At 37.2% G+C, this 23,413-nt stretch overlaps 2 protein-coding genes and 1 long non-coding RNA gene across 3 annotated transcripts in view; all 3 read right to left on the bottom strand.

Annotated features, from left to right (window-relative positions):
- Window positions 1-940: 940 nt before the first annotated feature.
- Window positions 941-18,143, bottom strand: LOC136805911 (uncharacterized). The gene is made up of 6 exons (XM_067062487.1): window positions 18,001-18,143; window positions 12,617-13,852; window positions 11,171-11,427; window positions 4,321-4,497; window positions 3,792-3,981; window positions 941-2,143 (listed from the first exon to the last, which is right to left on the bottom strand). Exons 1-6 carry the CDS (start codon window positions 18,047-18,049, stop codon window positions 1,140-1,142), a joined length of 2,913 nt encoding a protein of 970 aa, XP_066918588.1. The 5' UTR covers window positions 18,050-18,143; the 3' UTR covers window positions 941-1,139.
- Window positions 5,559-10,759, bottom strand: LOC136805916 (uncharacterized). Its single transcript, XR_010846465.1, has 3 exons — window positions 10,605-10,759; window positions 8,766-8,832; window positions 5,559-5,748 (listed from the first exon to the last, which is right to left on the bottom strand). It is a non-coding gene; the product is annotated as an uncharacterized lncRNA (long non-coding RNA).
- A 1,204-nt stretch (window positions 18,144-19,347) lies between the features above and the next one.
- The window catches only part of LOC136805903 (interaptin-like), a 25,913-nt gene continuing 21,847 nt past the window's right edge, over window positions 19,348-23,413 (bottom strand). Inside the window, exon 23 of the mRNA XM_067062478.1 lies at window positions 19,348-19,948. Coding sequence (XP_066918579.1) covers window positions 19,832-19,948 — 117 coding nt within the window. The 3' untranslated portion in view covers window positions 19,348-19,831. The remainder of the gene's footprint in view (window positions 19,949-23,413) is intronic.

The raw sequence follows: 23,413 nt of genomic DNA, 5'->3' as shown, positions 1-23,413 counted from the left end.
AGCAACAAGTGAAGAACTTCTTCTCTAATGAAATCAAAGATATCCAGGATAAAAAGCAACGAAGAGCTACGGTAGAAAGTATGGTGCCAGAATCGGTAGATGGAATATTACAAAGGGTAAGGCGAATGTCACTAGTAGATAATCTACAACCACCGCCAAAAACCAAGAGTCCGACCCCAAGACGTCGCTATTCGACGGCCTCGCGACCACCGACGAGTAACATCCGAAAAGCTTCGAATGGAAAGAAAACGTGAAATCAATCTATTATAAATTAAAAGTTGTAAATAAATAAAGACACGAATAAAATGCGTACGAATTTTGATATAAAAATGTGGTTTTAGGAGTTGGTATGAGGCATTGGCTTCATTTAACTATATTCTCATACATCCATGAATGTTCAGATAATTACCATTGGAAAGCCTCACAGATAGTTGTAAAATATCAAATATTATAATTAAAATAGAAAGTTCAACGAAATCAAATCATTCAAAAAATTTTCTTCTCATCTTTTCATTATCAAAATCAATGAAAACAAATTGCTTGTAAGAAATATTACCCAGATGATAGTGGACGGACCAGGACGGACAATATTTTGATGCGACCTTCGACCGTTAAAAATGTTTTGCTGCTTACCAGTTCACTGTATTTATTTACCCGAATAATAAAATTTTTCCATGTTATTTAACGCAAAATATCAAACCACAAAAATATTATCAACGAACAACATATAGGAATTAACAAACCATTCATTTAATACATTATAAATGGGATATTATTTGGGATTCTCGCAGGAATCAAATTTCGCGGTTAAGCTCATCCGCGAAATTTTAAATTTCACGGGGACTTAATTTCGGAGATGGCACTACAATAAGACAATATTTTCACTTTTTTGTGTCTTTTTACACCAAATTATACATGTTGGTTATGTAGTTATGGTTATGCATGTAGTTATTTGCAGTTTTCGAGTTTTTCTCGAAAATATTTCTCGGATAAGGCCTTTCAAAATTTCCATTGGGACTTAATTTCGCGGATGATGACCCACAAATCCGCGATATTTTAATCCCCGCGAAAATTTATCCCATTGAGGTAATCTTTAAAATAATTTAACAATAATAATATGACCAACAACACATTGTTAGCTACTTTTGGCAAGTAACAGCAACAACAAATTCAATTGGAGCATTATCAATCGCGTTTCCAACATAATCTTGATCCAAAGTAGATTTCACTTCATTTTCAGTAGTTTCTACACCATTTTCATCTTTATTTTCAATTTTAATTTTCTTCGTTTTCACTTTTTCATTCGCCTTTTCAGTTTTTTTACTCTTTTTCTCTTTAGTTTCTTCTTCATCAAACTCTTCTAACATTTTAGCCGCATTTTTCCGGTCATTCAAATGTTTCTTCATGTGTCCATTCAAAGAGATGAAACTCTTATGACATATCTTACAAACTTCTCTCGAATCTTTTCTCTTGTGTTCGTGCGATCGCATATGATTGACTAAATTGCGGAACGATTTATGACAAATGTTACATTTCTCCAACGGCTTCTTTTGGTGTAAATAAAACATGTGATTTTTGATATCTTTAAACGTTCCAAAGCAAAGTCGACATTTATCTTCTAACATTTCTTCATTATTCGAATGACTCCTTTTCACATGCATGTTAAGGTTGTTTAGAGTGTGGTATGTCATGCCACAGTAGTTGCATTGCGCACTTCGTTCTTTATGAAGGGAAGCGTGTCTCTTCATAGAGTCCATACGGGAGAAGGTTTTCCCACATTCATGGCAAACGAATGGTTTTTCTTTATCGTGTACAGACATAATATGATTCTTCAAGAAAGTATTTCGAGAAAACAAACGATCACAGTATTGACACTTAAAGTCACGGATATTCAAATGTGTTTTTAAGTGGACTTTCAAGTTTGCTTTCTGAGTAAAAGAGGCTGAGCAAATGATGCAATGAAACGTTTTAGCAAGATCACAACCACGACGCTGGTGACGTTTAAAGTTAGCAATGTTTTTGAAGAGCCGTGAACATTTATCGCAACGAAATTCGGACAATTCCGGACAGACGTAGGTTTTGTGGCGCTCCAGGTAATATTCCGAAGAGAAAACAGATAGACATTTGTTACACTGATGCAGACCTGAAACAAAATGATACAGAAAAATCTTTGAAATATGGACACAAAATGAGACCGATTTCTGAGGGCCTAATTTTTAGGTTATATGCATAATTTCGTTAGATTTTGACAAAACATTAACTTTTTTTCGAAATTTTGCCCCTGGGACGCTCATCGGGGACACAATCGGGGACACAAAGTCATAAAGGGTTAAGGAATTGATTTTCGCGCTGCGAGAGTACTAAATTTGGCGCATTTTGCGGAACTAACTTTTCACTTTTTGTCGAAATTCTTTCATATTCCTAAGAGTTTTCGAGGATTTTTAGTAAAATTTACACATCAGGCGAAAATGAAAAAATGTAGTGTTTCCGGAATGCGGGTGAAGGAAAAAAGCTTTCATGCCGCCGGCCGGAAAAAAATCATGTTTTTTGCTTTTTTTGATAACTTAAGATCATTGAAATAGAACTTTAAAGATAACTTTTATGTACAAACAGTATGAAGTAAGTCTTGAATACTAATGTATCAACTACTAAGGAACAAAATTTGATTTACAAGCGGGAATATCTAACCAAACGACGTTTGATAGCTTGGATGGTCAACTTGATTTTCTTTATGATATGAACCATATAGATGAACCCATAGTCTGCGGCCGGGTAAGACAAATTATTATTTTTCATTCGGCCGGTTTCCGGAAACACTACATTTTTTTATTTTCGCTTCACGGAACTAATTTTGACGGTAGACACCCAAAAACGCGAAAATTAGCTCCGCGAAAGTTAAGTCCCGCGAAAATTAGTTCCCTTAAGGTTTCAATTTCTGAGAGCTTAGTCAAACTAGCGTGGCTGGTGTGTATTGGGTACCTAGCCCATAAATTACAGCGGAGTTTCCACAGTTTGAGCCTCTATAAATAGATGAAATAAATGTCTCCTTAACTCAAATACGTTTTCTGGTCCAAACAATACCGAGTTTATGTATGTGTGTTTTTCTGCGACGGAGGCGTTGCGTAAGGCTCTAATTTGTCTAAATCCTGACTGACTGAGGACGACGGTAAATCAGCACTTTTACCGTCTGTTATTCCGAATCGCTTCAATCACTTTACTGTCCTCAAAAGTGCAAATACATAAACTCGCTAATGTCTCCCAAACCTCAATAGTTCGAAATTTCCTTAACTGCTCGAACAAATTTGTGTTCCCAGTTTGTATTCGAGTTAGGGAGTGGTATTACGTCAGGCTTTTCATTTTAGACCTAGTTTAGACGGCTGACTTTCTGTCTTGCCTCTTCTCAATGTGAGAGACGGCAGAAGATCAACGGAAAGTTTGCAGTTTCAAATCTTTGCTTGAAAGAAGTCATTTCATTTACGTCAAAAGAAAGTATTCATGATATGCACCACTGCAATGTCTTCTGACATTACATCACGGAACCAATCGCTCATTGGTTGTAAGTGACGTAAAATCAGTCAATACGTCACTTTCAACCAATCAGCTATTGGGTGGAATGGAAGACATTGCAATGGTGCATATCATGAATAGCATTGACTTTAGACAGTCAACTTTCTGCTGACTCACGTCAAAAACGAGGGGAGGGAAGGCAGAAAATCGACCGTTTAAATCAGGTCTTAAAAGCCGACCGCGCACTTAAGGGTTGATAGGTGTATATGATCAACAAAACAAACCTCCTTCGTCGTCTAGCATATCCAGAAGATCTCCAGTATCTGTGGTGCGAACCATTTTAATGCTCTTCTCTTTTGAAGACGTTGCGGATCTTTCGTCTTTAGAAAGAGTTGTGATTTCCTTTTCTCCGTGGACACTGATCATGGATTGAAGAATACTGCCGGAAGCGTTACCGTACCATACTAACAATTCCTGTGAAAAGAATTGGAATAATATTTGAGAATTACTCACAGGCGCCTATATAACAGACGAGTGAGGCAGAGCAGCTGTGCATGAGAGGTGGTAAAAATTTTACAAAATAATGATTTTGTTAAGCGAAAGAGAAGGAATTCTTAGGCAAATCAACGCCCGTTCCTTTAGAATTTCGTTTTAAGATGTTTTCCAAGGGGAGTAGTTGCTTTTTCTGCTTCTCTCCCTGCTGTCACGCGTTCCCACCTAAAATGACCTAGTTGTTAAAGACTTCTTTTCCTGCATAGATAGCTACTATTCCTTAAATAATCGAGTAAACCGGTTGGATGGTTGCTTTCTTACATCTCCGGGAAGAATTTTTTTGTAAGCTTTGAAGAAAATCTTCTTGTCATATTGTTCAGCGATCAAATTCTGTTCTTCTTCGAAGCGAGCGCAATTGACGAAGCGCAACCAATTACTTTTCTCTTGGTTGAAGCAATCCAAATAATGTGCCACATTCTGCCGATCATTATCGTAAACCTTTAACAAAAAGAGCGAATTGAACAATGAAACTTATATACAGTAAAGTCTTCACATTCTATGGAGACTACACTGTAGTAAACTCCTTCCCATTTAGATTTTTGAAGGTTTTAATGAAAATTTAATTGAAGAATGTATGCCAAAAACGTTTTCAAACCTTGAACTTGGCATTAACAAAAAGCTTTATACTTGACAACTAGCACCTACCCTTGCCCTTTATATCAAGTGTTTTGGTCAAAATCTTTACGCTTAGCATTTTGACTTAATTTTGGACGCAGAAACGCATCCCACAGGGTCTAAGGGTTAACAAGCAGCCTGGCGGCATGAAGGCCCAGCATCAGAGATTGCTGTTAATTTTGCACTTCAAAGAATAAAGTGCTCTAATTGTTTGCACTCGTTGGTGTTTTTTTATTTCGGACATAAGACTTTTCTCTTAGAGTAGTCTGTCGGAGCCTTTTTCGATAACAAAATTCACGACTGTATAGAAGATAGAGCGAAAATTATTTTTCTTATTCTCGCCCTTTTAATCGAACGGGCTTTTTGTCGGTACAACGGGCGAAAAAGACTGGGCCAGTGTGATCTTATTCTCGCCCTTTTAATCGAACGGGCTTTTTGTCGGTACAACGGGCGAAAAAGACTGGGCCAGTGTGATAAATGCTCAGCTTGGGTGGGGCTTGGGTTCTCTACAAGGCCTCTGGACATCAACTTTTACAATTTTTATATTTTTATTCATGTACCGCTGTCGAGACGTTCAACATCATATGACGTATGCAAACGAGCACACAAACGAATAGATCAAATGTTACAATCACGTCCAAACAACTATGCGATTGCGTTCAAACGTCAATTTACGAACATTAATGCGAACAGTTCCAATATATATTTCATCTGCTACATAAATGAACCTGTGTACTTTACTGTTTTACTTTGTTTGTTATCTCACACTCCTTAACCATAGGTCAACAAAAAAGTGGCGGTTTTCGGACCGATCGAAATCCGATAAGCTTCGATAGATATCATCTTATTAAACGGTGTATTAGGGATGTAAAATGCAACAGAAATTTCGTAGAGATTTCAATTTATATTCAAACAATTATAATAAATTATGAATTAAATAAATTAGACAGTAAAAGGCTTTGGCTTTGGCTATGGCTTTGGCTGAATGAATAGGTGGTAAACAATCCACGACGAGGGCTTAATCGTAGATGATACCGAAACGTTAGGTGATACCAACACGTTAGTTGTCGAATCCTAAAAATAAAGGAAGAGTAATAAATTGAATAAAATTTAGTATTTATATCGGAGGGGGGGGGGGTTTACACCACCCTGTCAGTTTTTTGCTTATAATTCCCTTAAATTTTTTTTAAATCTCATGAAACTTTGCGACTTTTAACATAATCACATAATGCAAAGGTATACCTAGTGGGGGGCGTACGGGAAAGCGGTTTTGCGTGGTTTGTCGGTTTCGGCCCTTTTTTTGTCGGTTTATCGGTGAAGAGCTCGAAATATGTCGGTTTATCGGTGAAGGGAAAACATCACGGTGTCGGTGATTGAGCTGTTTTTGCTCGGTTTATCGGTGAAAAAATCAAAAAATAGCGGTTTTTCGGTGATTATCACATACGTCGGTTTCTGAGAATTGATTATCTATGTGCATACTCTGTACCAGAGTGTATCTCACGATTATCGTAGCGTAGAATTTTGAAATTAGCCGTAGATATTGGGTTTGTGTACAGACAACTATGTGCATAAATAATCAAAAATCAAGAAGTAAAATTTTCTTTCCTCGCTTCGCTCGCAGAAAACACCAGGAGTGACCTAGTTAAATAACATATGTTCAGCAATAGCCCATTAGTAAAAGCTCTGATGGAAAAAATTGTTTACATACAGTAGCGTGGTGGCAGGGGGGGGCAACTCCCCCCTCCCAGTGGAGGCTTTTTGAAGGGGCGCCAAAAGAAGGAAGTTTTCTTTCGTACTTGCTATTTAGTATGTAACGTTAGTGCCCCTTTCCCTTTAAGGCGCCCTTTTACTAAACTTTTGCTCAAATTTAGTCAACTTTTTGCATTGAATTTTTTAGAATAGGCATAACCAATAATAGTTCCTCAAGGATCGTATGTGGAATTTTTCATAAGATTTGTCATATATTATATGCCTGATTTTAAAGTTTTTATAATTTTATAAAGTTATTAAAATAATTTAAGAGGCCCCCCCAGCGGACCCTCAATTCACGCAATCACGCAATTTTTTTTCGATATACACGCATTCACGCAAATTTTCCTCGGGTTTCACGCAATACACCTTTCCCGAATTGTTATTTAGGCTTTTTGACTTTTTTGTTTTAATGTTTGAATGTTTCTATTTAGTTTCATAAAATTGTATGTTGCAAAACTAAACAAATAAAAAAAGAATTATGAAAAAAGCACTTCCGGTTCTTGAGTTATTTTGATTTGAAATTTCTTTATAAACAATAGAATTACATGGAAACGAGGCCGGGCTGTATGTTTTAGTTTTTATAAGGGATTTCATCTTGAACAAAAACAGTCATAAAAATTGATAGAAAAAAGCTTTTGAGCTCAAATTTTCAGCATGCACTTGTCTTTATAGGAGGAATACAAATATATAGTTTTCAATATGGTTTGAAGACCTTCGAAAAACAAACAATTCGGGAAAGGTGTATAATCCGATTTTTCAGAAATTCGGGAAATTTTTGGGAAAAATCGGTAAAACATTGGAAAATCGGGAAAGCAACCCATAATTGGTGGAAAAAGGGAAAATTCACGCATTCACGCAATCAAAAAGTGGATTTTCACGTTCACGCAAGTTTTTTCAATTTTCACGCATTCACGCAGCCGAAAATGCCCATTCACGCATTCACGCAAACCGCTGGGGGGCCCCATTTAACGTGGTTTTATTTTGTTCCTTTTCTAGTCGAAAATTGTGTAACATTATACTCTAGTTTAATTGACTTTACGCAATTCATCTCGATAAACAATGTCGCAAATTTTCTTGCTTGCTTCGCTCGCATTTCCTGAATGTTTCTAAAATGACCAAAAGTTCAAGTTAAACAAATTTCGGTATACTAATGCGACCAAAAAGGGGGCGCCAGAATATGCCTAGGGGGCGCCTTCAGCCAAAATTCTACTTTTGCCTCCCCACCCTTGACCTAACCACCACTCTACCTACTGTGTATATATGACCAGCAGAAAATAAAATAGTCCAGTCCAGTAATACTTTTAGGGCCTCAAAAGATGCTTTTTCCAAACACGATTTTAGAGATTATAATTTTTGAGTTTAAAATCGTGGATAAGTAACTTGCACAAATCTCGGCACAAATAAGTCCATCAATTTTTTTCTCGCTCAATTCGCTCGCATGGAGGGTTGAGAAAATACAAAAGTTTTCTTCATCGAGGGCAACCAACATAATAAATGCAGAAACCCGTATTGAATAGTATTGATTCACTAAGCCAGCTTATTTTTGGAAAAAAGTGTCTAAAAAGGGCGTTTTTAGCCTAAACGAAAGCTAGAAAACAGAAAAATTTTCCGTCGGCGCAAACCATGGTTGCTACCTCCTAAACAACAATTTGAATTCCTGCCAGCATGTATTGGGGATTATGGGTTAGTTTTGCTACAAAAATTTCGGGGATACATGCAGTCTACTTTATTAAGAGCTACAGACCTTTTTTGAAGCAAGAGTAAAAAGTCGGTGTCGGTGAAAAGGATAAATTTTGTCGGTTTATCGGTGAAAGAGCTATTTTTGCGCGGTTTATCGGTTTTTGGAAGTCCCGTACGCCCCCCACTACCTAGTACCAGGGCCAAGCTTTTTTCTAACAGTATGGCAGTATTTCACGAAAAAATTGATAGTATTGTGTATTTGAGCAAAAGATTGATTAAATCTTAAGTCACTATTATGGGCATTGGAAACAGACTCTGCTATTATTAAAACATAGTCACAAAATAGATATTTTTTCAAAAAGGACGTTCTGTTGAATAATAATGTAGTCCAGCAGAAATTACATAATGAAAAATACCTTACATCAGCTGATTGGCTGCAGTGACGCATGCTGAGTTTTTTTCTGTATGGCTGTTAGCTATATAAGTGTCTGCACGGCTAACTAGAAAATGGAGATACATCATCAGGTCTCGAATTCAAAACCTAACTTTTAAGTTTGCCGCACGGACACTTGTATAGGGTAAACAGTTGTAAAGAAAAAACTCAGCTTGTGTCGCTGCGGCTGATCATCTGATGTAAGGTATTTCTCATTGCTACTCACCTGGAATCAAGATAGTTGAAGGGATCGATTTCTTTGTAGAAAGTACCACGTTTGATAGGTTGCAAATCTGAAAAAATAAGTGAGAAACAATAAACACCAGCTTTTGTCTCGATCAACCATGAACCTGTGTACTCTCAGGTGCCTAATAAACGTGCCCCCACGCTTATTAATTTTTCAAAAATTTTCCAACCCCCACGGACTATACATTTTTGAAAAATTATTAAATTTCCAACCCCCACGTTCATTTGTACCCCAATTCTGCCACAGCAACCTTTTCGTATTCGGATGTCGATTAGACTGCTTAATATAATATGGTCTGTGGTTTATACAATATAAATAGCCGTGAGAAACTATATGAATCCGTGGCGCAGTGGATAAGGCATTAGGTTTCTGATCAACAGAACTTTGCATTTAGTGGGTTCGAATCCCACCGGTGGCGATCTTTCGGTAAGTCATTCAACAAGCATTCAACAATAAGTTGAAAAACATAGAAAATAACTCACAAAGTCCCAGAACATCAGAAAAATATCAAATCAGAGACTGGAAAATACGAAACAAGTCAAGATATGACTTTCGAGGTTATGAAGAAGCCACGACCGCATCACACATGGGAACATCGTTTGGATTATTCGCGTGTGCGTATAGTTACTTTTTACCAGACAATGTCAATCGAACGGAATCGAACGAAAATTCCAATCGAATCAATCGAACGCAATCGAACGCAATCGAATGATTGCGATTCGATTGCCGAACGCAATCGAATATCAATCGAACGTAAAATTCTGGGTAAAATTCGATTGATTCGATTGATATTCGATTACGTTCGATTGATATTCGATTACGTTCGATTGATGTTCGATTACGTTCGACTGCATTCGACGGGTGGTCGATTAAATTAGATTCCAATTTACCTCAATTCCTTTCAATTTCAAGCGCCTCTTATTAGGGAGGTTAAGTATCGCGATACGATAGATAAATCAACGCAACGAACGGGCTTTGACACACAACTTGCAGTAAACATGTGGGCCTGCATGATCTGCCTTTTCTAGAATCCAGGCTAAAATGATTCATATCATCTCGTTTAACTATTCAAATGTTGAACGAGAATCAATGTTAATCAACAGAATCAATTAGTCGAACCAGTCGAATGCATAAGCCAACCGAACGTAGTTGAATCAATCAAATCAATCGAATCAATCGAATCCAGGCACTAATCGAACGCAATCTAATCAATCGAGAAAATCGCGGTAATATTCGATTGGCATTCGATTGCGTTCGGCAATCGAATTTCAATCATTCGATTGCGTTCGATTGCGTTCAATTGATTCGGCGTTCGATTCGTTCGATTGACATCGTCTGGTTTTTACATGATTAGCACAGCGAGCGCTATCGGATTTATATCGCGGAAATCATGCACCAAGCACCGTGAACGTTCCGGTGCAGCTCGATCCGGAGAATTTTTCCACCGGAAGCACCGGAACGTTCCGGTGCACGAAAAAATTGGCACTTTTTGCACCGGATGTTTCCGGAGCGCCGGGAGGGTCCTTCGATTAGTACCGTCTGGAACAAAGCTGGGTTTGATAATTTTAAAGTCTCAAGAGCAACATCACTGAAAATCGGCCTATTTTGTCACTTTTTCGGGCTTTTTAAGCTTTTTTGAGTGGGTTCACAGATTTTAGGAACAGGATTTTAATGTTATAATTTTTCCTTGGGGGCAGCCATGACATGCTCTGAAAACTTGGTGGCAGTGTATCTAGGTAAAAATTGTTTCCTTGCCACACCAAAGCAGTTATACTTTTACAAAGTTACCAGTAAGTAAAAATTAAGTTTTAAATTTACCTTTTGTAATGTCACAGTTGTCAAAATATGTTAGGTTTTTCCTGAGAGCTTCTTCTTTTCTTTTTTAAAGTTCCAACAACCAAGATTTGTGAGGTGGCTAAACCACACAGAACTTCACATGAAAATATCATAGTACAGTAGAGAGATTTTGAGCAACGTTTGAGTATACGTTACAAAGATCAAAATTCAATTTCTCCCAACCAAATTTCAGAAGCAAGAAGTTAAAAAGATAGAACGTACGAAGGTGCGCACGAAAATACTAGTTCTTATCCGCTAAGCGAAGATTTTAACTAGCTAGCCTGTAAAATGTGCGAAGTATATTTTGAAATCCCGTCTAGTAAACAAATGGTAACAAACACACACCACAGCGCTCTTGAAAGGCCCGTTCGCTTGCGCTGGGCCAAAAAAGATCTTTGGAAGTTAATTCGTATGCCTGAAACAATTTTAAATCACCAAATCACTCTTTAGTAGTTTGAAGTCTTCAGAATAGTTTTAGAATTTAACAATGCGAATAAGGTTGAATATCAACAAAATGTAGTTGTAAGTAGAACAATCCGTCAACAAACCTCCCAAATGAATGAGCTGTCACTTTGTTTTTGATTTTGTTCAACAGTTAATTCTTCTCCTTCCATCGGACCAAAAATGGAACCAGCTTCAAAGATGGAGAGTGAGAAGACACCAAGGCCAGAGTTTGGGATGGAGCTGACTTGAATAGTCAATGTATCAGGTAGTGATTCAACTGATCTGGTTTTGTGTAATGTCTTCATTGTGTTGCCATGAATGGTGCAGTCACCGTCCACTGGCTTCTTACAACCAACACAAACTGAAAAAAGATTATTATTTGTTTTTTATTTGTCATTCTTTGACTTCTTGTGACAGGGTGAAATAGTGGGCGGGAAATTTCTAGATATAAAAAATGAAGCAAAAGGTCAAGGGGTTCCCATTACAAATTCTACACCTCCAGCTGTCAAAGGATAACTTATATAAAATAAAATTTAATTACAATAAACAATTAAATCTGTTAAAGCAGCCAAAAACTGGTAAATTTTGCAAAAATAAAATCAAACACAGCTTATGAATTTGGCATTCAAATTGACTTTGGCCAGTCGAGAACCGAAAATCTAAGAAGGAAAAGTCCGGCCAAAACAGATTGAAATAATTTTGATGAAGATTTAAACCCTTTTGAGACTCAAGTTTTAAACTTTATTACAAAACAACTCATAATCATGCTGACCATGCAAAAGGTGGGCTATTGCCATTTTAAAAAAGTGTTGATTTTTCTAAATGTTTTTCGATAGTTGAATAAATCATCAAAATTGATTTTTAAATTTCTTCCTTTTAATGGCAAAATAATTACATTTCAACAAGTGATACTTTTATGGACCTACCTGGTTATGCATTTAACACATATATAATTGATATATACGTGAGCGTGACCATTAAACAATCATTCAGAACACAAATAGTGACGATCTATTAAAATTAGTCGTTTGTTTCTTATAAAAAACGTTTAGAAACCAAAATTTCATGCTCTTGAAATATTCTTTCATATTCAAGACTTCGTGAGCAAAAAAAAAATCTATCTCATCAAAAAATTGAGTAATCTGGCTAACAACATCGATGTATGCTTATTAATAGTGATTCTTATAGATAAACATGCGTTTTTTGAGCCAACAAAATTTTTTTGAAAAAATCTGCTTGAGCCATCTTTTACCTATGATGGTACCCTACTTTCATGCAAAAAATCAGAAAAAGTTAATGATCCAATTTTACACAAAGTTCAAAAAACCCGTTTTTTAGCCATTTTTTTTCTCGAAAATTGGGCTCCGTCACATTCGAGGGTTTATAGTTACACATTTTTGTGCAAAAAATCAGAAAAAACTAATGAGCCAATCATGAGGAAAGCTAATAACGAACGAACGAACAAGGGTTAATTTATAGGACCTCCACCCCACCGGGGTAGGTCCAAAAATGATGTCCTCAATAATTAAGGAAAGATAAAGGTAACTTACATTGCGATTTGCTTAGTTCACCAAGAAGTAACAAACTTTCAGCAATACGAACTCTCGTTAGTTCAGGGCATTCTATGGCACCAGTTTCTCCAGACTTGTTTCTTCTCTTAGCAAACATTGACGCAATATTGGCCGACATTGGAGCATTGAAGAATTGTTCACATACATTTTGTATGCTACTTGATACACATGATTGACCATGGCTACAATGTGCTTTGCAATCTGCTGTATGTAAGAACCCAGTGAATTTTCCATCACTTAATAGTTTTAAACAACTCTCTACTTGACTGACCATGTTAGAGCTATTTGATTCTTGAAGGTTAGATTTTGCGTTTACTGATTGAGATGTTACAGGTGTGGGTTCTAATTCCTGAACAGTAGAGATATCTGTTGTAGTTTGAACAGAAGTCAATTTTGTAATTGATTCGGTGACCATTGTTGGAGGTAGGCGATCCAAGATTTTAATTGCTTGTCGATTGATGGCATCTATAGTTCTTATGGTGTTTTGAGATGAATTTTCAATGACTTGATTCTCTTTGTTGACCTCATCGCCCTTGTTATCAGACTGAATTTCCTGCATAACATCATTTTCACTTGTCTCTGAATCCTTCATTTCAGTGTTTTGAAGATTTTCACTGTTCAATTCTTCAATCTTAGATATAGAAATCCCTGTGGTCTCTGAATTATCATGGACAGTCTCGAAAACGTCACTGGTAATTACTTTGTCTTTGATGGGAGTCTCTTTACTTTGTGAGGGAGTTTTTTCAACTTCAGAAGAAGATGGTTTTGTATTTTCAATGACAATCTGTTGTTCACTTTCACTGGAAGCCTCAGGAAGAACGATTGTATTATTTGCAATTGGTACTTTGAGATCCCTTCCAAGTTCAAATAAAGCTGAAGAGATGTCTAAGCTTTCATTTTCTGAGACTGTTCGTTGTCGTTCCATGTTTGTTGACTTCTCACTTGTCGTTACTGGTTTCCTCATTTTGGATGATTTCTTTGACATCCTGGCATTCTTTGCTTGATATTGCATCACTGGTACTTTTATTTTTGTTGTTATGTCACTATTACAGTTCAAGCTGATTTTTTCTTTCGTTTGCAAATCCTCCCTTGTGCTGGCTGCAACATTCTTGTTTGCATTTTGGTCACTCTTGGTCAGCTGGGTAACATTTTTAGGTTTTCTCTTATTATCCTTCCTTGGACTTGTTAAGTCATCCTCAGTTTGAGTCTCGACATCTGAAACAAAAACAAATAAGATAAAAAAGCTGAATGAAAAAGGTTAACTTTAGAGCAGCTTGACTTTTCAGGAAAATAAATATGCTTATTCAGACTATTTAAGATGTACCCAGATTCCCTTAGGGGAGTCTTCCAAACTCAGATATGCTATGGAAAACTTTAAAGGGACGTTTTGATTTTGAACCCTTACCCCCCTTCAAATAACGTCAGCCGTGGCAATCATACTTGATCTCAAAATATTCAACCCTTCTCCCATCGCTCGCTGTAAATATTCCATTGTTGTTTTGTCAGCTATCTTAATTTTTGCTACGACTTACATAGTTTACATTTAGGGAAGCCTTCCAAACTCAGACTTGCCACAGACAACGTCAAATGAACATTTGATATGTTTACCCCCTTCAAATAACATTGTCCATGGCAATCAAACTTGATTCTCAAAATATTCAACCCTTCTCCCATTATGCTCACTGTAAATATTCCATCGTTGTTTTGCCAGCCATATTTATTTTATTTACCAATAATCCCAGAACTTTTTATGTCCATAATATAGTCAGGACTTCCTTTCACTTTATTGATATTACACTATTTGGTTTTGCTTTCGATTTCAAGTTAAAGGTCTTAGCTACAGGACCCGCGTACATAGCAATGGGGTTGGGTAAAAAAATCTAAACAGAATTTTTTTTAAATACCCCCTTTCTATGTTTAGGTATTAAACCTGACAGAAGGTTTTCAACAAGATTTATTCAGATAAAGCTATAAGAGATTCGTTACTTGTGGATTTTAAAACCTACCGTCAACAACTTGGGACGATTGGTCGAAACATGATATCTGGCTTGTATTTTCACTTACTGTTAAATCTCTTTGATAACAAATTTGTTTTGATAACTCTGCCAAGTTTATCAATCATACTTTCTGTCATAACATGTCACGATAACTTTCAATGATAGCGCGCCCTTTTAACTTTTTTGTTTTCATTCAAAATGACCGGACGCTGATTGGAGAATTAGAGAACGCCCACCGCCATCGCCGGATAGGATTACCAAATAACAAGTGTGTAATTTGCCGGGCGAGTGACGTCAAACTCTCCATCGTTTGCCACTAATTTGGTCTTCTTTGTTCCAGACATTCGCGTGTGTTCCACTACAGAATTTTTTTCATATTTCAATTTGGAAGCTTACTCAATGCGAAAGAGAAATGGTGTATTTTTTTAATACACTGTTCATTAACTCAAATCAAATTACTTTGGAGGTTTAGTGAAATGGTGGCCGAATCGCCATTGTCAGATAGTCCCAAGTTAGAGCAGTTGATGGTACAAAAGCAAAAGTTGTTGGTAAGGAAAGAGTAAACGCAAGACAGAAGGTTTGGTTGAGTTGATCAGGTATGTTTTTATTCTATCCAAACTAATGTTAAACAAGCAACATGCTGAATGGACCTACCTAATGATTAACATCAGATGAAAAAAATAAAAAAGTGACAATAATTGTACAAAAATTCAGAATGGAAAAATAAAGCTTGTGTGTTGAATAATGTAAAATGGTAAAAAGGAATTTCCCCAAATACGAAAATCACTTAAACCATTCAGGCCCAAAAAACCTTTTAAGCTGTTTTTGGCCCAAATTTGCCCAAAATAATTTTTCTTAAAAATCTGGCTCCGTCACATTTTGGGCATTGCCATTTTGCATCATTGTACAAAAAATCAGAAAAAAATAATGAGTCAACTTTGAGAAAAGCTATATTTTCTTATTTGGTCAAAGGGAATTTCCCCAAAATACGAAAATCCGTCTTTTAAGGCGAAAAAGAATTTTCCGGGAAAAACCACTTCAGCCATTCTTTAGAGAATCTTGCCCTACATCTTTGTACAAAAAATCAGAAAAAAGTAATGACAGGATTTTGCACAAAGTCCAAAAAACCCTATTTTTAGGCAGTTTTTGGCCCAAATTTGCCCAAATATATTTTTTTTCGAAAATCGGGCTCCGACATATTTTAGGTATTGCCATTTTGCATCATTGTGCAAAAAATCAGAAAAAAATAATGAGTCAACATTGTTAAAAGCTATATTTTCTTATTTGGTTAAAGGGAATTTCTCCCAAAATACGAAAATCCGTTTTTTAAGGCGAATAAGAATTTTCCGGGAAAAACCACTTCAGCCATTCTTTAGAGAATCTTGCCCTCCATCTTTGTACAAAAAATCAGAAAAAAGTAATGACAGGATTTTGCACAAAGTCCAAAAAACCCTATTTTTAGGTAGTTTTTGGCCCAAATTTGCCCAAATAAATTTTTTCTCAAAAATCAGGCTCCGTCACGTTCTGGGTATTGCCATTTTGCATCATTGTGCAAAAAATCAGAAAAAACTAATGAGCCAATCCTGAGAAAAGCTGGTAACAGACGGACGGACGAACGGACGGACGGACATGGGTTAATTTAGAGGACCTCCACCGGGGCACCCGGAGGTAGGTCCAAAAAGACCAGAATTTGTGACGACCCACGGCATGGCCCGAACATGTTCGGGCCTCTTGATTAATACTTTTTTAAAATGGACCGCGCGTGGTCCGCGGCAATTTCGGACCAGATTTCGCCCGAAACTTGCTACGATTGCGCGTGTAATTTCAGGACCCAATATTGCTCCTTATTTTAGCAAACAAATTTAAAATCTTCATCTTCAAATATTATTGGACATTCATATAAAAGTTAATCATCTATTTTCCCAATTTTTTAGACGAAAATTATTAATGATTGTTATTTATTGCATCGAATTTGCAATATTTAATAAATTTAAAAAATTTCTTTATTTTATTTATTTAAACTTTTTTTTCAAATATATATTGACATTGTTCAGATATAAAAGTTAATCATCTTTTTCCAATTAAGTTAGGAAAAAGAAGTGTGATTTGAATCTTCATAATCTCTTTTTATTCTTTATCCCGTTCCCTTTTCTCGTGGCCTTCTCCTAATTCGAAGCAGAATTTTTCTGGATCGTTTTTTGTATTGTTATACAACTTTGTGAATCAAACTGGTATTTGGAACTTTGAATTTGTCTAATGAAAATATTTAACAATGGATGATGATAAACCTGGCCCGAGCAAATCCGTATCAATTGTAAATACAGTCTGGAAAATCCTCTCAATTGCACGCATATGTTCCAAGGGTGTAAGCGCGCAATTGCATAGTTATAATTTACGCCCGCTCCCGCCCCGGTTGAAATTGCTTAGGGATTTCAAGGGGTTCAGAATTCTCTAATTCGGGCGAAGGCATTGTTTAACGGGCAATCCATTTTTACGGAATCTTCTTCTACGATAAATTTTGAGTAAAACTGCCCTAGGCTTTTGAAATTCAACAGAGCTTTCGGAAGGAATTGCGTGTCAAAAATATAGGAAATTTTAAAGCGTATAATTGCACGCTTACCGCAAAAGCCGTCACCTGTCGATCTTGCTTAACGCTTACCGCCCGTTTCAGAACAATTTCGATAAGCGTGTATAACCGTGCAATTGCGCGCTTACGGCCTCGGAACATAAGCGTGCAATTGAGAGGATTTCCCAGACTGAAATACATGGCCCGAACAAAATGTTCAGGCCAATTCAATAATACTTTTGTGTGGCCCGAGCATGGTCCGAACAGGCCCGAACATGTTCGAGCCATGCCGTGGGTCGTAATTTGTGGGCAATAAAGAGAACCCGAGGCATAAACATATTGGGGGCCAGGGTTGTTATGGTTTTCAAAACGGCAAAAGCGACCAAAAACAAAACAATGGCAAAGAAACATTTGGCATGGAATGAACTTTCCCTAAAATTAATTTTCCTGGTGAAAAAAAGTCTACAAATTATACCCCTACTCCCCTAAATAAACGTCCATTTGACGTTTTCCGTGGCAAGTCTCAGTTTGGAAGGCAGCTCCCCTTACTCAATACATTTTTTTCAATTGATGACCAATCAATAAATTAGATATCGATTGGTTTGGATAATAAATATAAGTAGTGAGCCTATTCAAAATCAATTGGTTTTCAATCTAATGGGCCATCAAGTCAATTGAAAAATGTATCATCAAGTGAGAGTTTTGAGCTTGGCAAAAAATATGTCTAAAAAATATGGCTATACTCTTGTGTGATTGATTGCAAATATAGAATGTAAAAGAACGACCAAATTTCAATTTACCTTTTGTTAACTCGTCTGCTTCTAATTCTACTTTTCTTCTTTTGGACATTTTTACTCTAAAAAGCACACTGCAAAGTGAAAGACGTGCTTGCTCCGCATTCGTTTCGATCGAAAAGGAATTGCCCCGCCACAAGCTTCTCTATAAAAACATGGGACAATGCCAAAATGGCGGCAAAACAGTAAAGTGAACGTAGTCGATGCGGAATAGACCGGAATGAATACGGCACTGGACCTATATTTGACGGCCGACGGGGGGACGTGCCGCTGGAGTTTGAAAAGTTGACCCTGTATTTCCTGTATGAATGTATGGTATAATTGGGACCCTGCAGAGCGAAAAACCGAACATTTTTCCTATTGTCAAATCACCCTGAAAAGTGTCAAATACACCTCCTCCCACAGCGCCCGGTACGACCGTGATAGTGTATCATCCACTCGATCATTCACAGAAGAGGAAGAAAACTTGGCCTGGGTGCCCTCAGGGGAGAGTGGTGCTCCCCTTTTCTTTTTTACACCAATTTTCAGTCAAAAGGAGAAAAAATACAAAAAAAAAATCTTTTTACAAATTTACAAACATATTTTATATTAATTCTAAAATAATAAAAGGGGGCAGCAAAATCCAAACTTTCGAATAAGTTTCGTCCCTGTCCCCAGTTTTGGACGGCCCACCACGCTACTGATCTAAACCTTTAGAAACGATTGTTTCGAGAGATTCCTAAGGGAAACTTTTAGAGAGACTAGAGTAGAGTAAAACAAAAAACCACTCTTTCTCTTACTCTCTGCACATATCCAGCACCTATTTTTACCTAATTGCCCCTTCCTCGTGATATAAGCCATTGTTCACAGTCAAAATGAATCATGGGTAATCAAGACTGATTGACATCCATAACGAACGGCTTCCTGTTGGGTCCCGTTGACACGAAAACACCAAAGTTTCATGGCGTGGTGGTCCTAATTACCCATGATTCATTTCGACCGACTGTGAAATAGCCTAGTAATGGTTACTTTTGTAATTGCTGCACGTGCACGGTCTTTTAGAATGCGACAAACAAGATAATTTCGATGTGCGCGCAGAAAGCGCTCTCGCAATATTCAGCCTTATAAATTCTCACACCAGCAATCCGCCGTCATAATCTAATTCTAGGTTTGCAAAAAATACAAAATAGAATGAAAAATGTGTCCCTCAGAGGTGGTACGGTACAAATGGTTGAAAGAATTAGAAAATATTGAGAAAGTTTCTGGATTCTATTATCTTCCAGCATCTCTTTTTTTGCCGCAAATTTCGCTAAAATTTCTCAATCATTTCAAGCAAAATTTCTTGGGAACTAGACTAGAAGACTAGAACATTTTACCAATATTTTGATAACTCATTTTTTCTTTAATATTTTAAGTGAAGTAAAGTACAAACGGGAACACAAATATAATAAACACTCATAAATACAATAAAATACAAGCCTATCGAAATTTTACAAATTCAAAATCTTAATTAGACGGTCAAACGAAAGATCAGATAGAGTTCGCTTCCGAAATCAAATACTAAAAATTGTATTAATATGATAATTTACCGAATGAAATTTGTTATGCAGAAAATCATATTCACTCCTGCTGCGACCTTGCATGTACACCTGTACAACCCTAGCCGCCCATGGGCGAACTTTGTCTTGAATCTTACCGTGTGTCGCTCTGTTTCGGTTATTGTTAATTGGTTTGTTATTGTGACGCGGTCTGTACATGATTTAGCGCTATACAATTGTTTCTTTTCGGATGACGACGGTCCACCAGGATCAAAATGAGACTTGTGAGAAACTATCTCAGACATAGAATGGTTGTCCAGCTACAACGAACCGAAAGGTGTTTTCAATATTGTTTCATGAATTTTAATAAACAATGGAATGTACATGGCGAAATCCAAGAAATCAACACGACCATCATTCACCAGCTTCTCCATGATCTGAAAAAAAATTATTCATGAGTTTGAAAAGGTGAAATTGCGAGGGGTGGTAAATTTTGGGATTTTTCTGTAATTTTTTGATATTTTAGATTTCTTTGTGATTTTTTTAGACTTTTTCCCGATGCACTTCCCTGTCCTCCTAACCTCAGGGGTATTGAACTTTTTCAATTTCTTTGAGAAAGTGATGCGAACCTTTATTATCCGAACCTTTTTGTAATTCGAACTGAAATATTGGTCCCCTCAGCTGGAAAGTGGTTTATAAATTACTCCTTGTAATTCTAATGTTTCTCTACTTCGAAGAAAGTTTTTTATGGTTTCGTGAATATCGAATTATACTCTTTTCCACTGAAACAGAAGGTAATAAGAAGTGATTGCCAAGTGGTCAAGGCGTCAGCGCCGAGCCGGCTGCACGTGGACGCCATGGAAACAATCGAAAGGCTGTTCAAAGGTCCTAGATTACTGGGCTATTCACGTTAAATATCGACTCTATCTAACTATGGGCCTATTTGTTTCATTTACCATAAATGCTGTAGATGCAATCTGCTAAAAGTGCTATGAAATTCCATGAAAACTTTGAAAATGATAGCAAATATTGCAAGTTTTGTTGTCTGCCATCTTGATGATCCCTGGTTGTACTTTAAATTCTAAGAAGTAACTTTCAATCAATTGTTTATTCACGGCTGTGTGGCCATTATCCCGCCATTATGAAAACAACTGCTATTTTGATTTCAGATATAGACCCGTGCGTGGAGCAAGCTAGAGTTTCAGCTCTTCACTTCTCTAATTTTATTTATTTATTTATTTATTATTTATTTATTAAAGGATTTACAGTCCAGGCACACTAGGGCCTCTAAACCGGTCTATCTACATAATGATTACAAAAGTGATCTTGAATCGTAACGTAACGGGTGCTTTATCCATGCCTGAGTCAGTTCTTCTTTAAATGCTTTGATTGACTTAGCATTAACAACATTTTTTGGGAGCTGGTTCCACGCCGATATGCATCTATAATAAAATGATTTTGTTTGCACACCCCTTAATCCATCATCTGAGAAATTAGGGATCAATTCGTAATCATGTTTACGATGGGGACGAGTTCGGCGAGAAAACTTTTTGACGATGGTATTTTTGTCATAGAAGTGAAGGTGTTTGTATATTTGAACCATGTCGCCAAATTGTCTCCTAAATTCAAGAGATGGTAAGTCCAGTTTTCGCAGGCGCTGCTCGTATGTTAAATTTCGTAGACGACGTACCATTCTTGTTGCACGCCTTTGAACCCCTTCAAGTAGGTTGACGTGCTTACGCAATCTAGGTGACCATACAGATTGAGCATATTCCAAGTGAGGTCGAACAAAGGTGGTATACAGTGTGTAAAGTGTCCTGGGACATAATTCCTCGAAGCCTCTTCTGATCACACCGAGAATTGAGTTTGCTTTCTTGACCTGTTTCGATATGTGCTCTTCAAAGGTAATATCGGAGTCAATCAGCACACCTAGATCCTTTTCAAGGGAAACGTGTTCAAGTTGGTTTCCATCTAACGAGTATGGGTGTGCATGGATGATGTTCTCGAATTTCCCGAGAGTTAGTACATGGCATTTATCTGGATGGAATTTTAAAAGCCATTTTCTCGACCAATTTTCCAGTTCATTGATGTCCTGTTGGATTGTCAAAGAATCCTCGATTGAGTTGATCTCTTTGACTATCTTTGTATCATCGGCAAATAGGAAAATAGATGAGATGACGTTGTCCGGGAGGTCATTGATATAGATAACAAAGAGAAGTGGTCCAAGGACACTTCCTTGAGGAATACCACTTACAACGGAGTTTGTACTTGATCGAGCTTGATCGACCTTTACGAGTTGCTTTCTGTCTGTCAAGAAAGACTCTATCCATCGTAGACAGTTACTTGATATTCCATATCCTTCAAGTTTCTTCAGCAAGCGACGGTAGGGAACAGTATCGAAGGCTTTAGCAAAATCGAAATATATCGTATCAACTACTTTACCATTAGCAATGCTTTCGCAGCACTTATCCAAGTAGTTCAGGAGTTGAGTAACTGTTGATCGGTGACTGATGAAGCCGTATTGTTTATTTGACAATAGTTTTTGATCTTGTAGATGATTCATGATATGCCTCCTTAGAAATGATTCCATCAATTTACAAACAACTGATGTCAGGCTGACTGGTCTATAGTTTATTGCTAGATTTTGAGCACCCTTGTTCTTGTAAATTGGCGAAACGTAAGCCATCTTCCATTCTTTCGGTATGATTCCACACGACAAGGTTTTATTCATTATGATCGCCAAAGGCTCGGCTACGTGGTCGACCAATTCTACCAACATTTTGGGATGAATTTCATCTGGACCAAAGGATTTGTTGGTGTCAATCAGTTTTATCTGTTTCTTCATCATCTCCTCGGTGACGAATAGATCACTAATCTTCTTATCTGTTCGTGCAGGGAAGTCTGGTAATTCACCCTCTGGCTCATCAGTAAAGACACTACAAAACTGCTTTTGCAAGATGTTTGCCTTCTCGTGGTCGTCATGTTTAAGAGACGATTTATCGTCAGGGTTCTGAAGAAGTGGCGAAACTCCACTTGTTGATTTGAGTTTACTTCTTACGTGAGACCAAAAGATCTTGGGTTTCTCTTTGGATTTGTCACAGATACTCTTCTCATATGCCCGATGTGCCTTCACCAGCATTCGATTTACTCTATTCCTTGCGAGTACATAGTTGGCGCGGTGATGATCTCGGTAGAGAGGTGAAGATCTTAACCACCTTCTATTCAGCAATTTCTTTCTCTTGATTTCATCTCGCAGGTCCTTTTTTATAGGGATTTTGCCTTTATTCTTCCAAAAGCTGTTACCTACTTCTTTCAGTGGTACAAACCTATTTCTGAGGTCGAGTATAGCTTCTTTGAAAGTTTTCCAAAGATCATCCACTGATGTTTCCACAGATGCTTTCTTGAAACTTTGTTTCCAGTCTCTTAAGCTAAGATCGTTATTCATCGATTGGAAATTGGCCGACGCAAAGATATATCTTGTCTGTACACTTTTGGGGTGAGCGTAACAAGCAAATTTGAACGCTAACGAACTATGATCACTTTTACCAAGTGGACTTAAGTAATCTAGATTCACTATTTGATTTTCTTCCCCTGTCAATATCAGGTCGATTAGAGATGGGTCATCTGTTCCACGACATCGAGTTGGCTCGTCAACGTGTTGATGAAGATATGCATCTCTCAAAGCATCTAGAAACTTTTCTTCTTTACTATCTTCTATGTGTGGGGTTGTCCAATTTTCCCAATTTATCGTTGGGAAGTTGAAGTCTCCTAGCAAACATTTGTGGGAATACTTGTTGTTCAGTGCAATAGATTTGATCAGACAATTCAGGTTGCTGTTATTTTCGTTTGATGATGTAGAACTGCTTGGACTTCGGTAGATGCACGCGACAACAAGCAAATCT

The sequence above is a fragment of the Clytia hemisphaerica genome, unplaced genomic scaffold (assembly GCF_902728285.1).
Source record: "Clytia hemisphaerica strain Z4C2 unplaced genomic scaffold, Clytia hemisphaerica genome assembly, whole genome shotgun sequence".
Classification (NCBI taxonomy): Eukaryota; Metazoa; Cnidaria; class Hydrozoa; order Leptothecata; family Clytiidae; genus Clytia; species Clytia hemisphaerica.
Note: the sequence above shows the minus strand (reverse complement) of the source record. Positions and strands in the feature narration are given on the sequence as shown.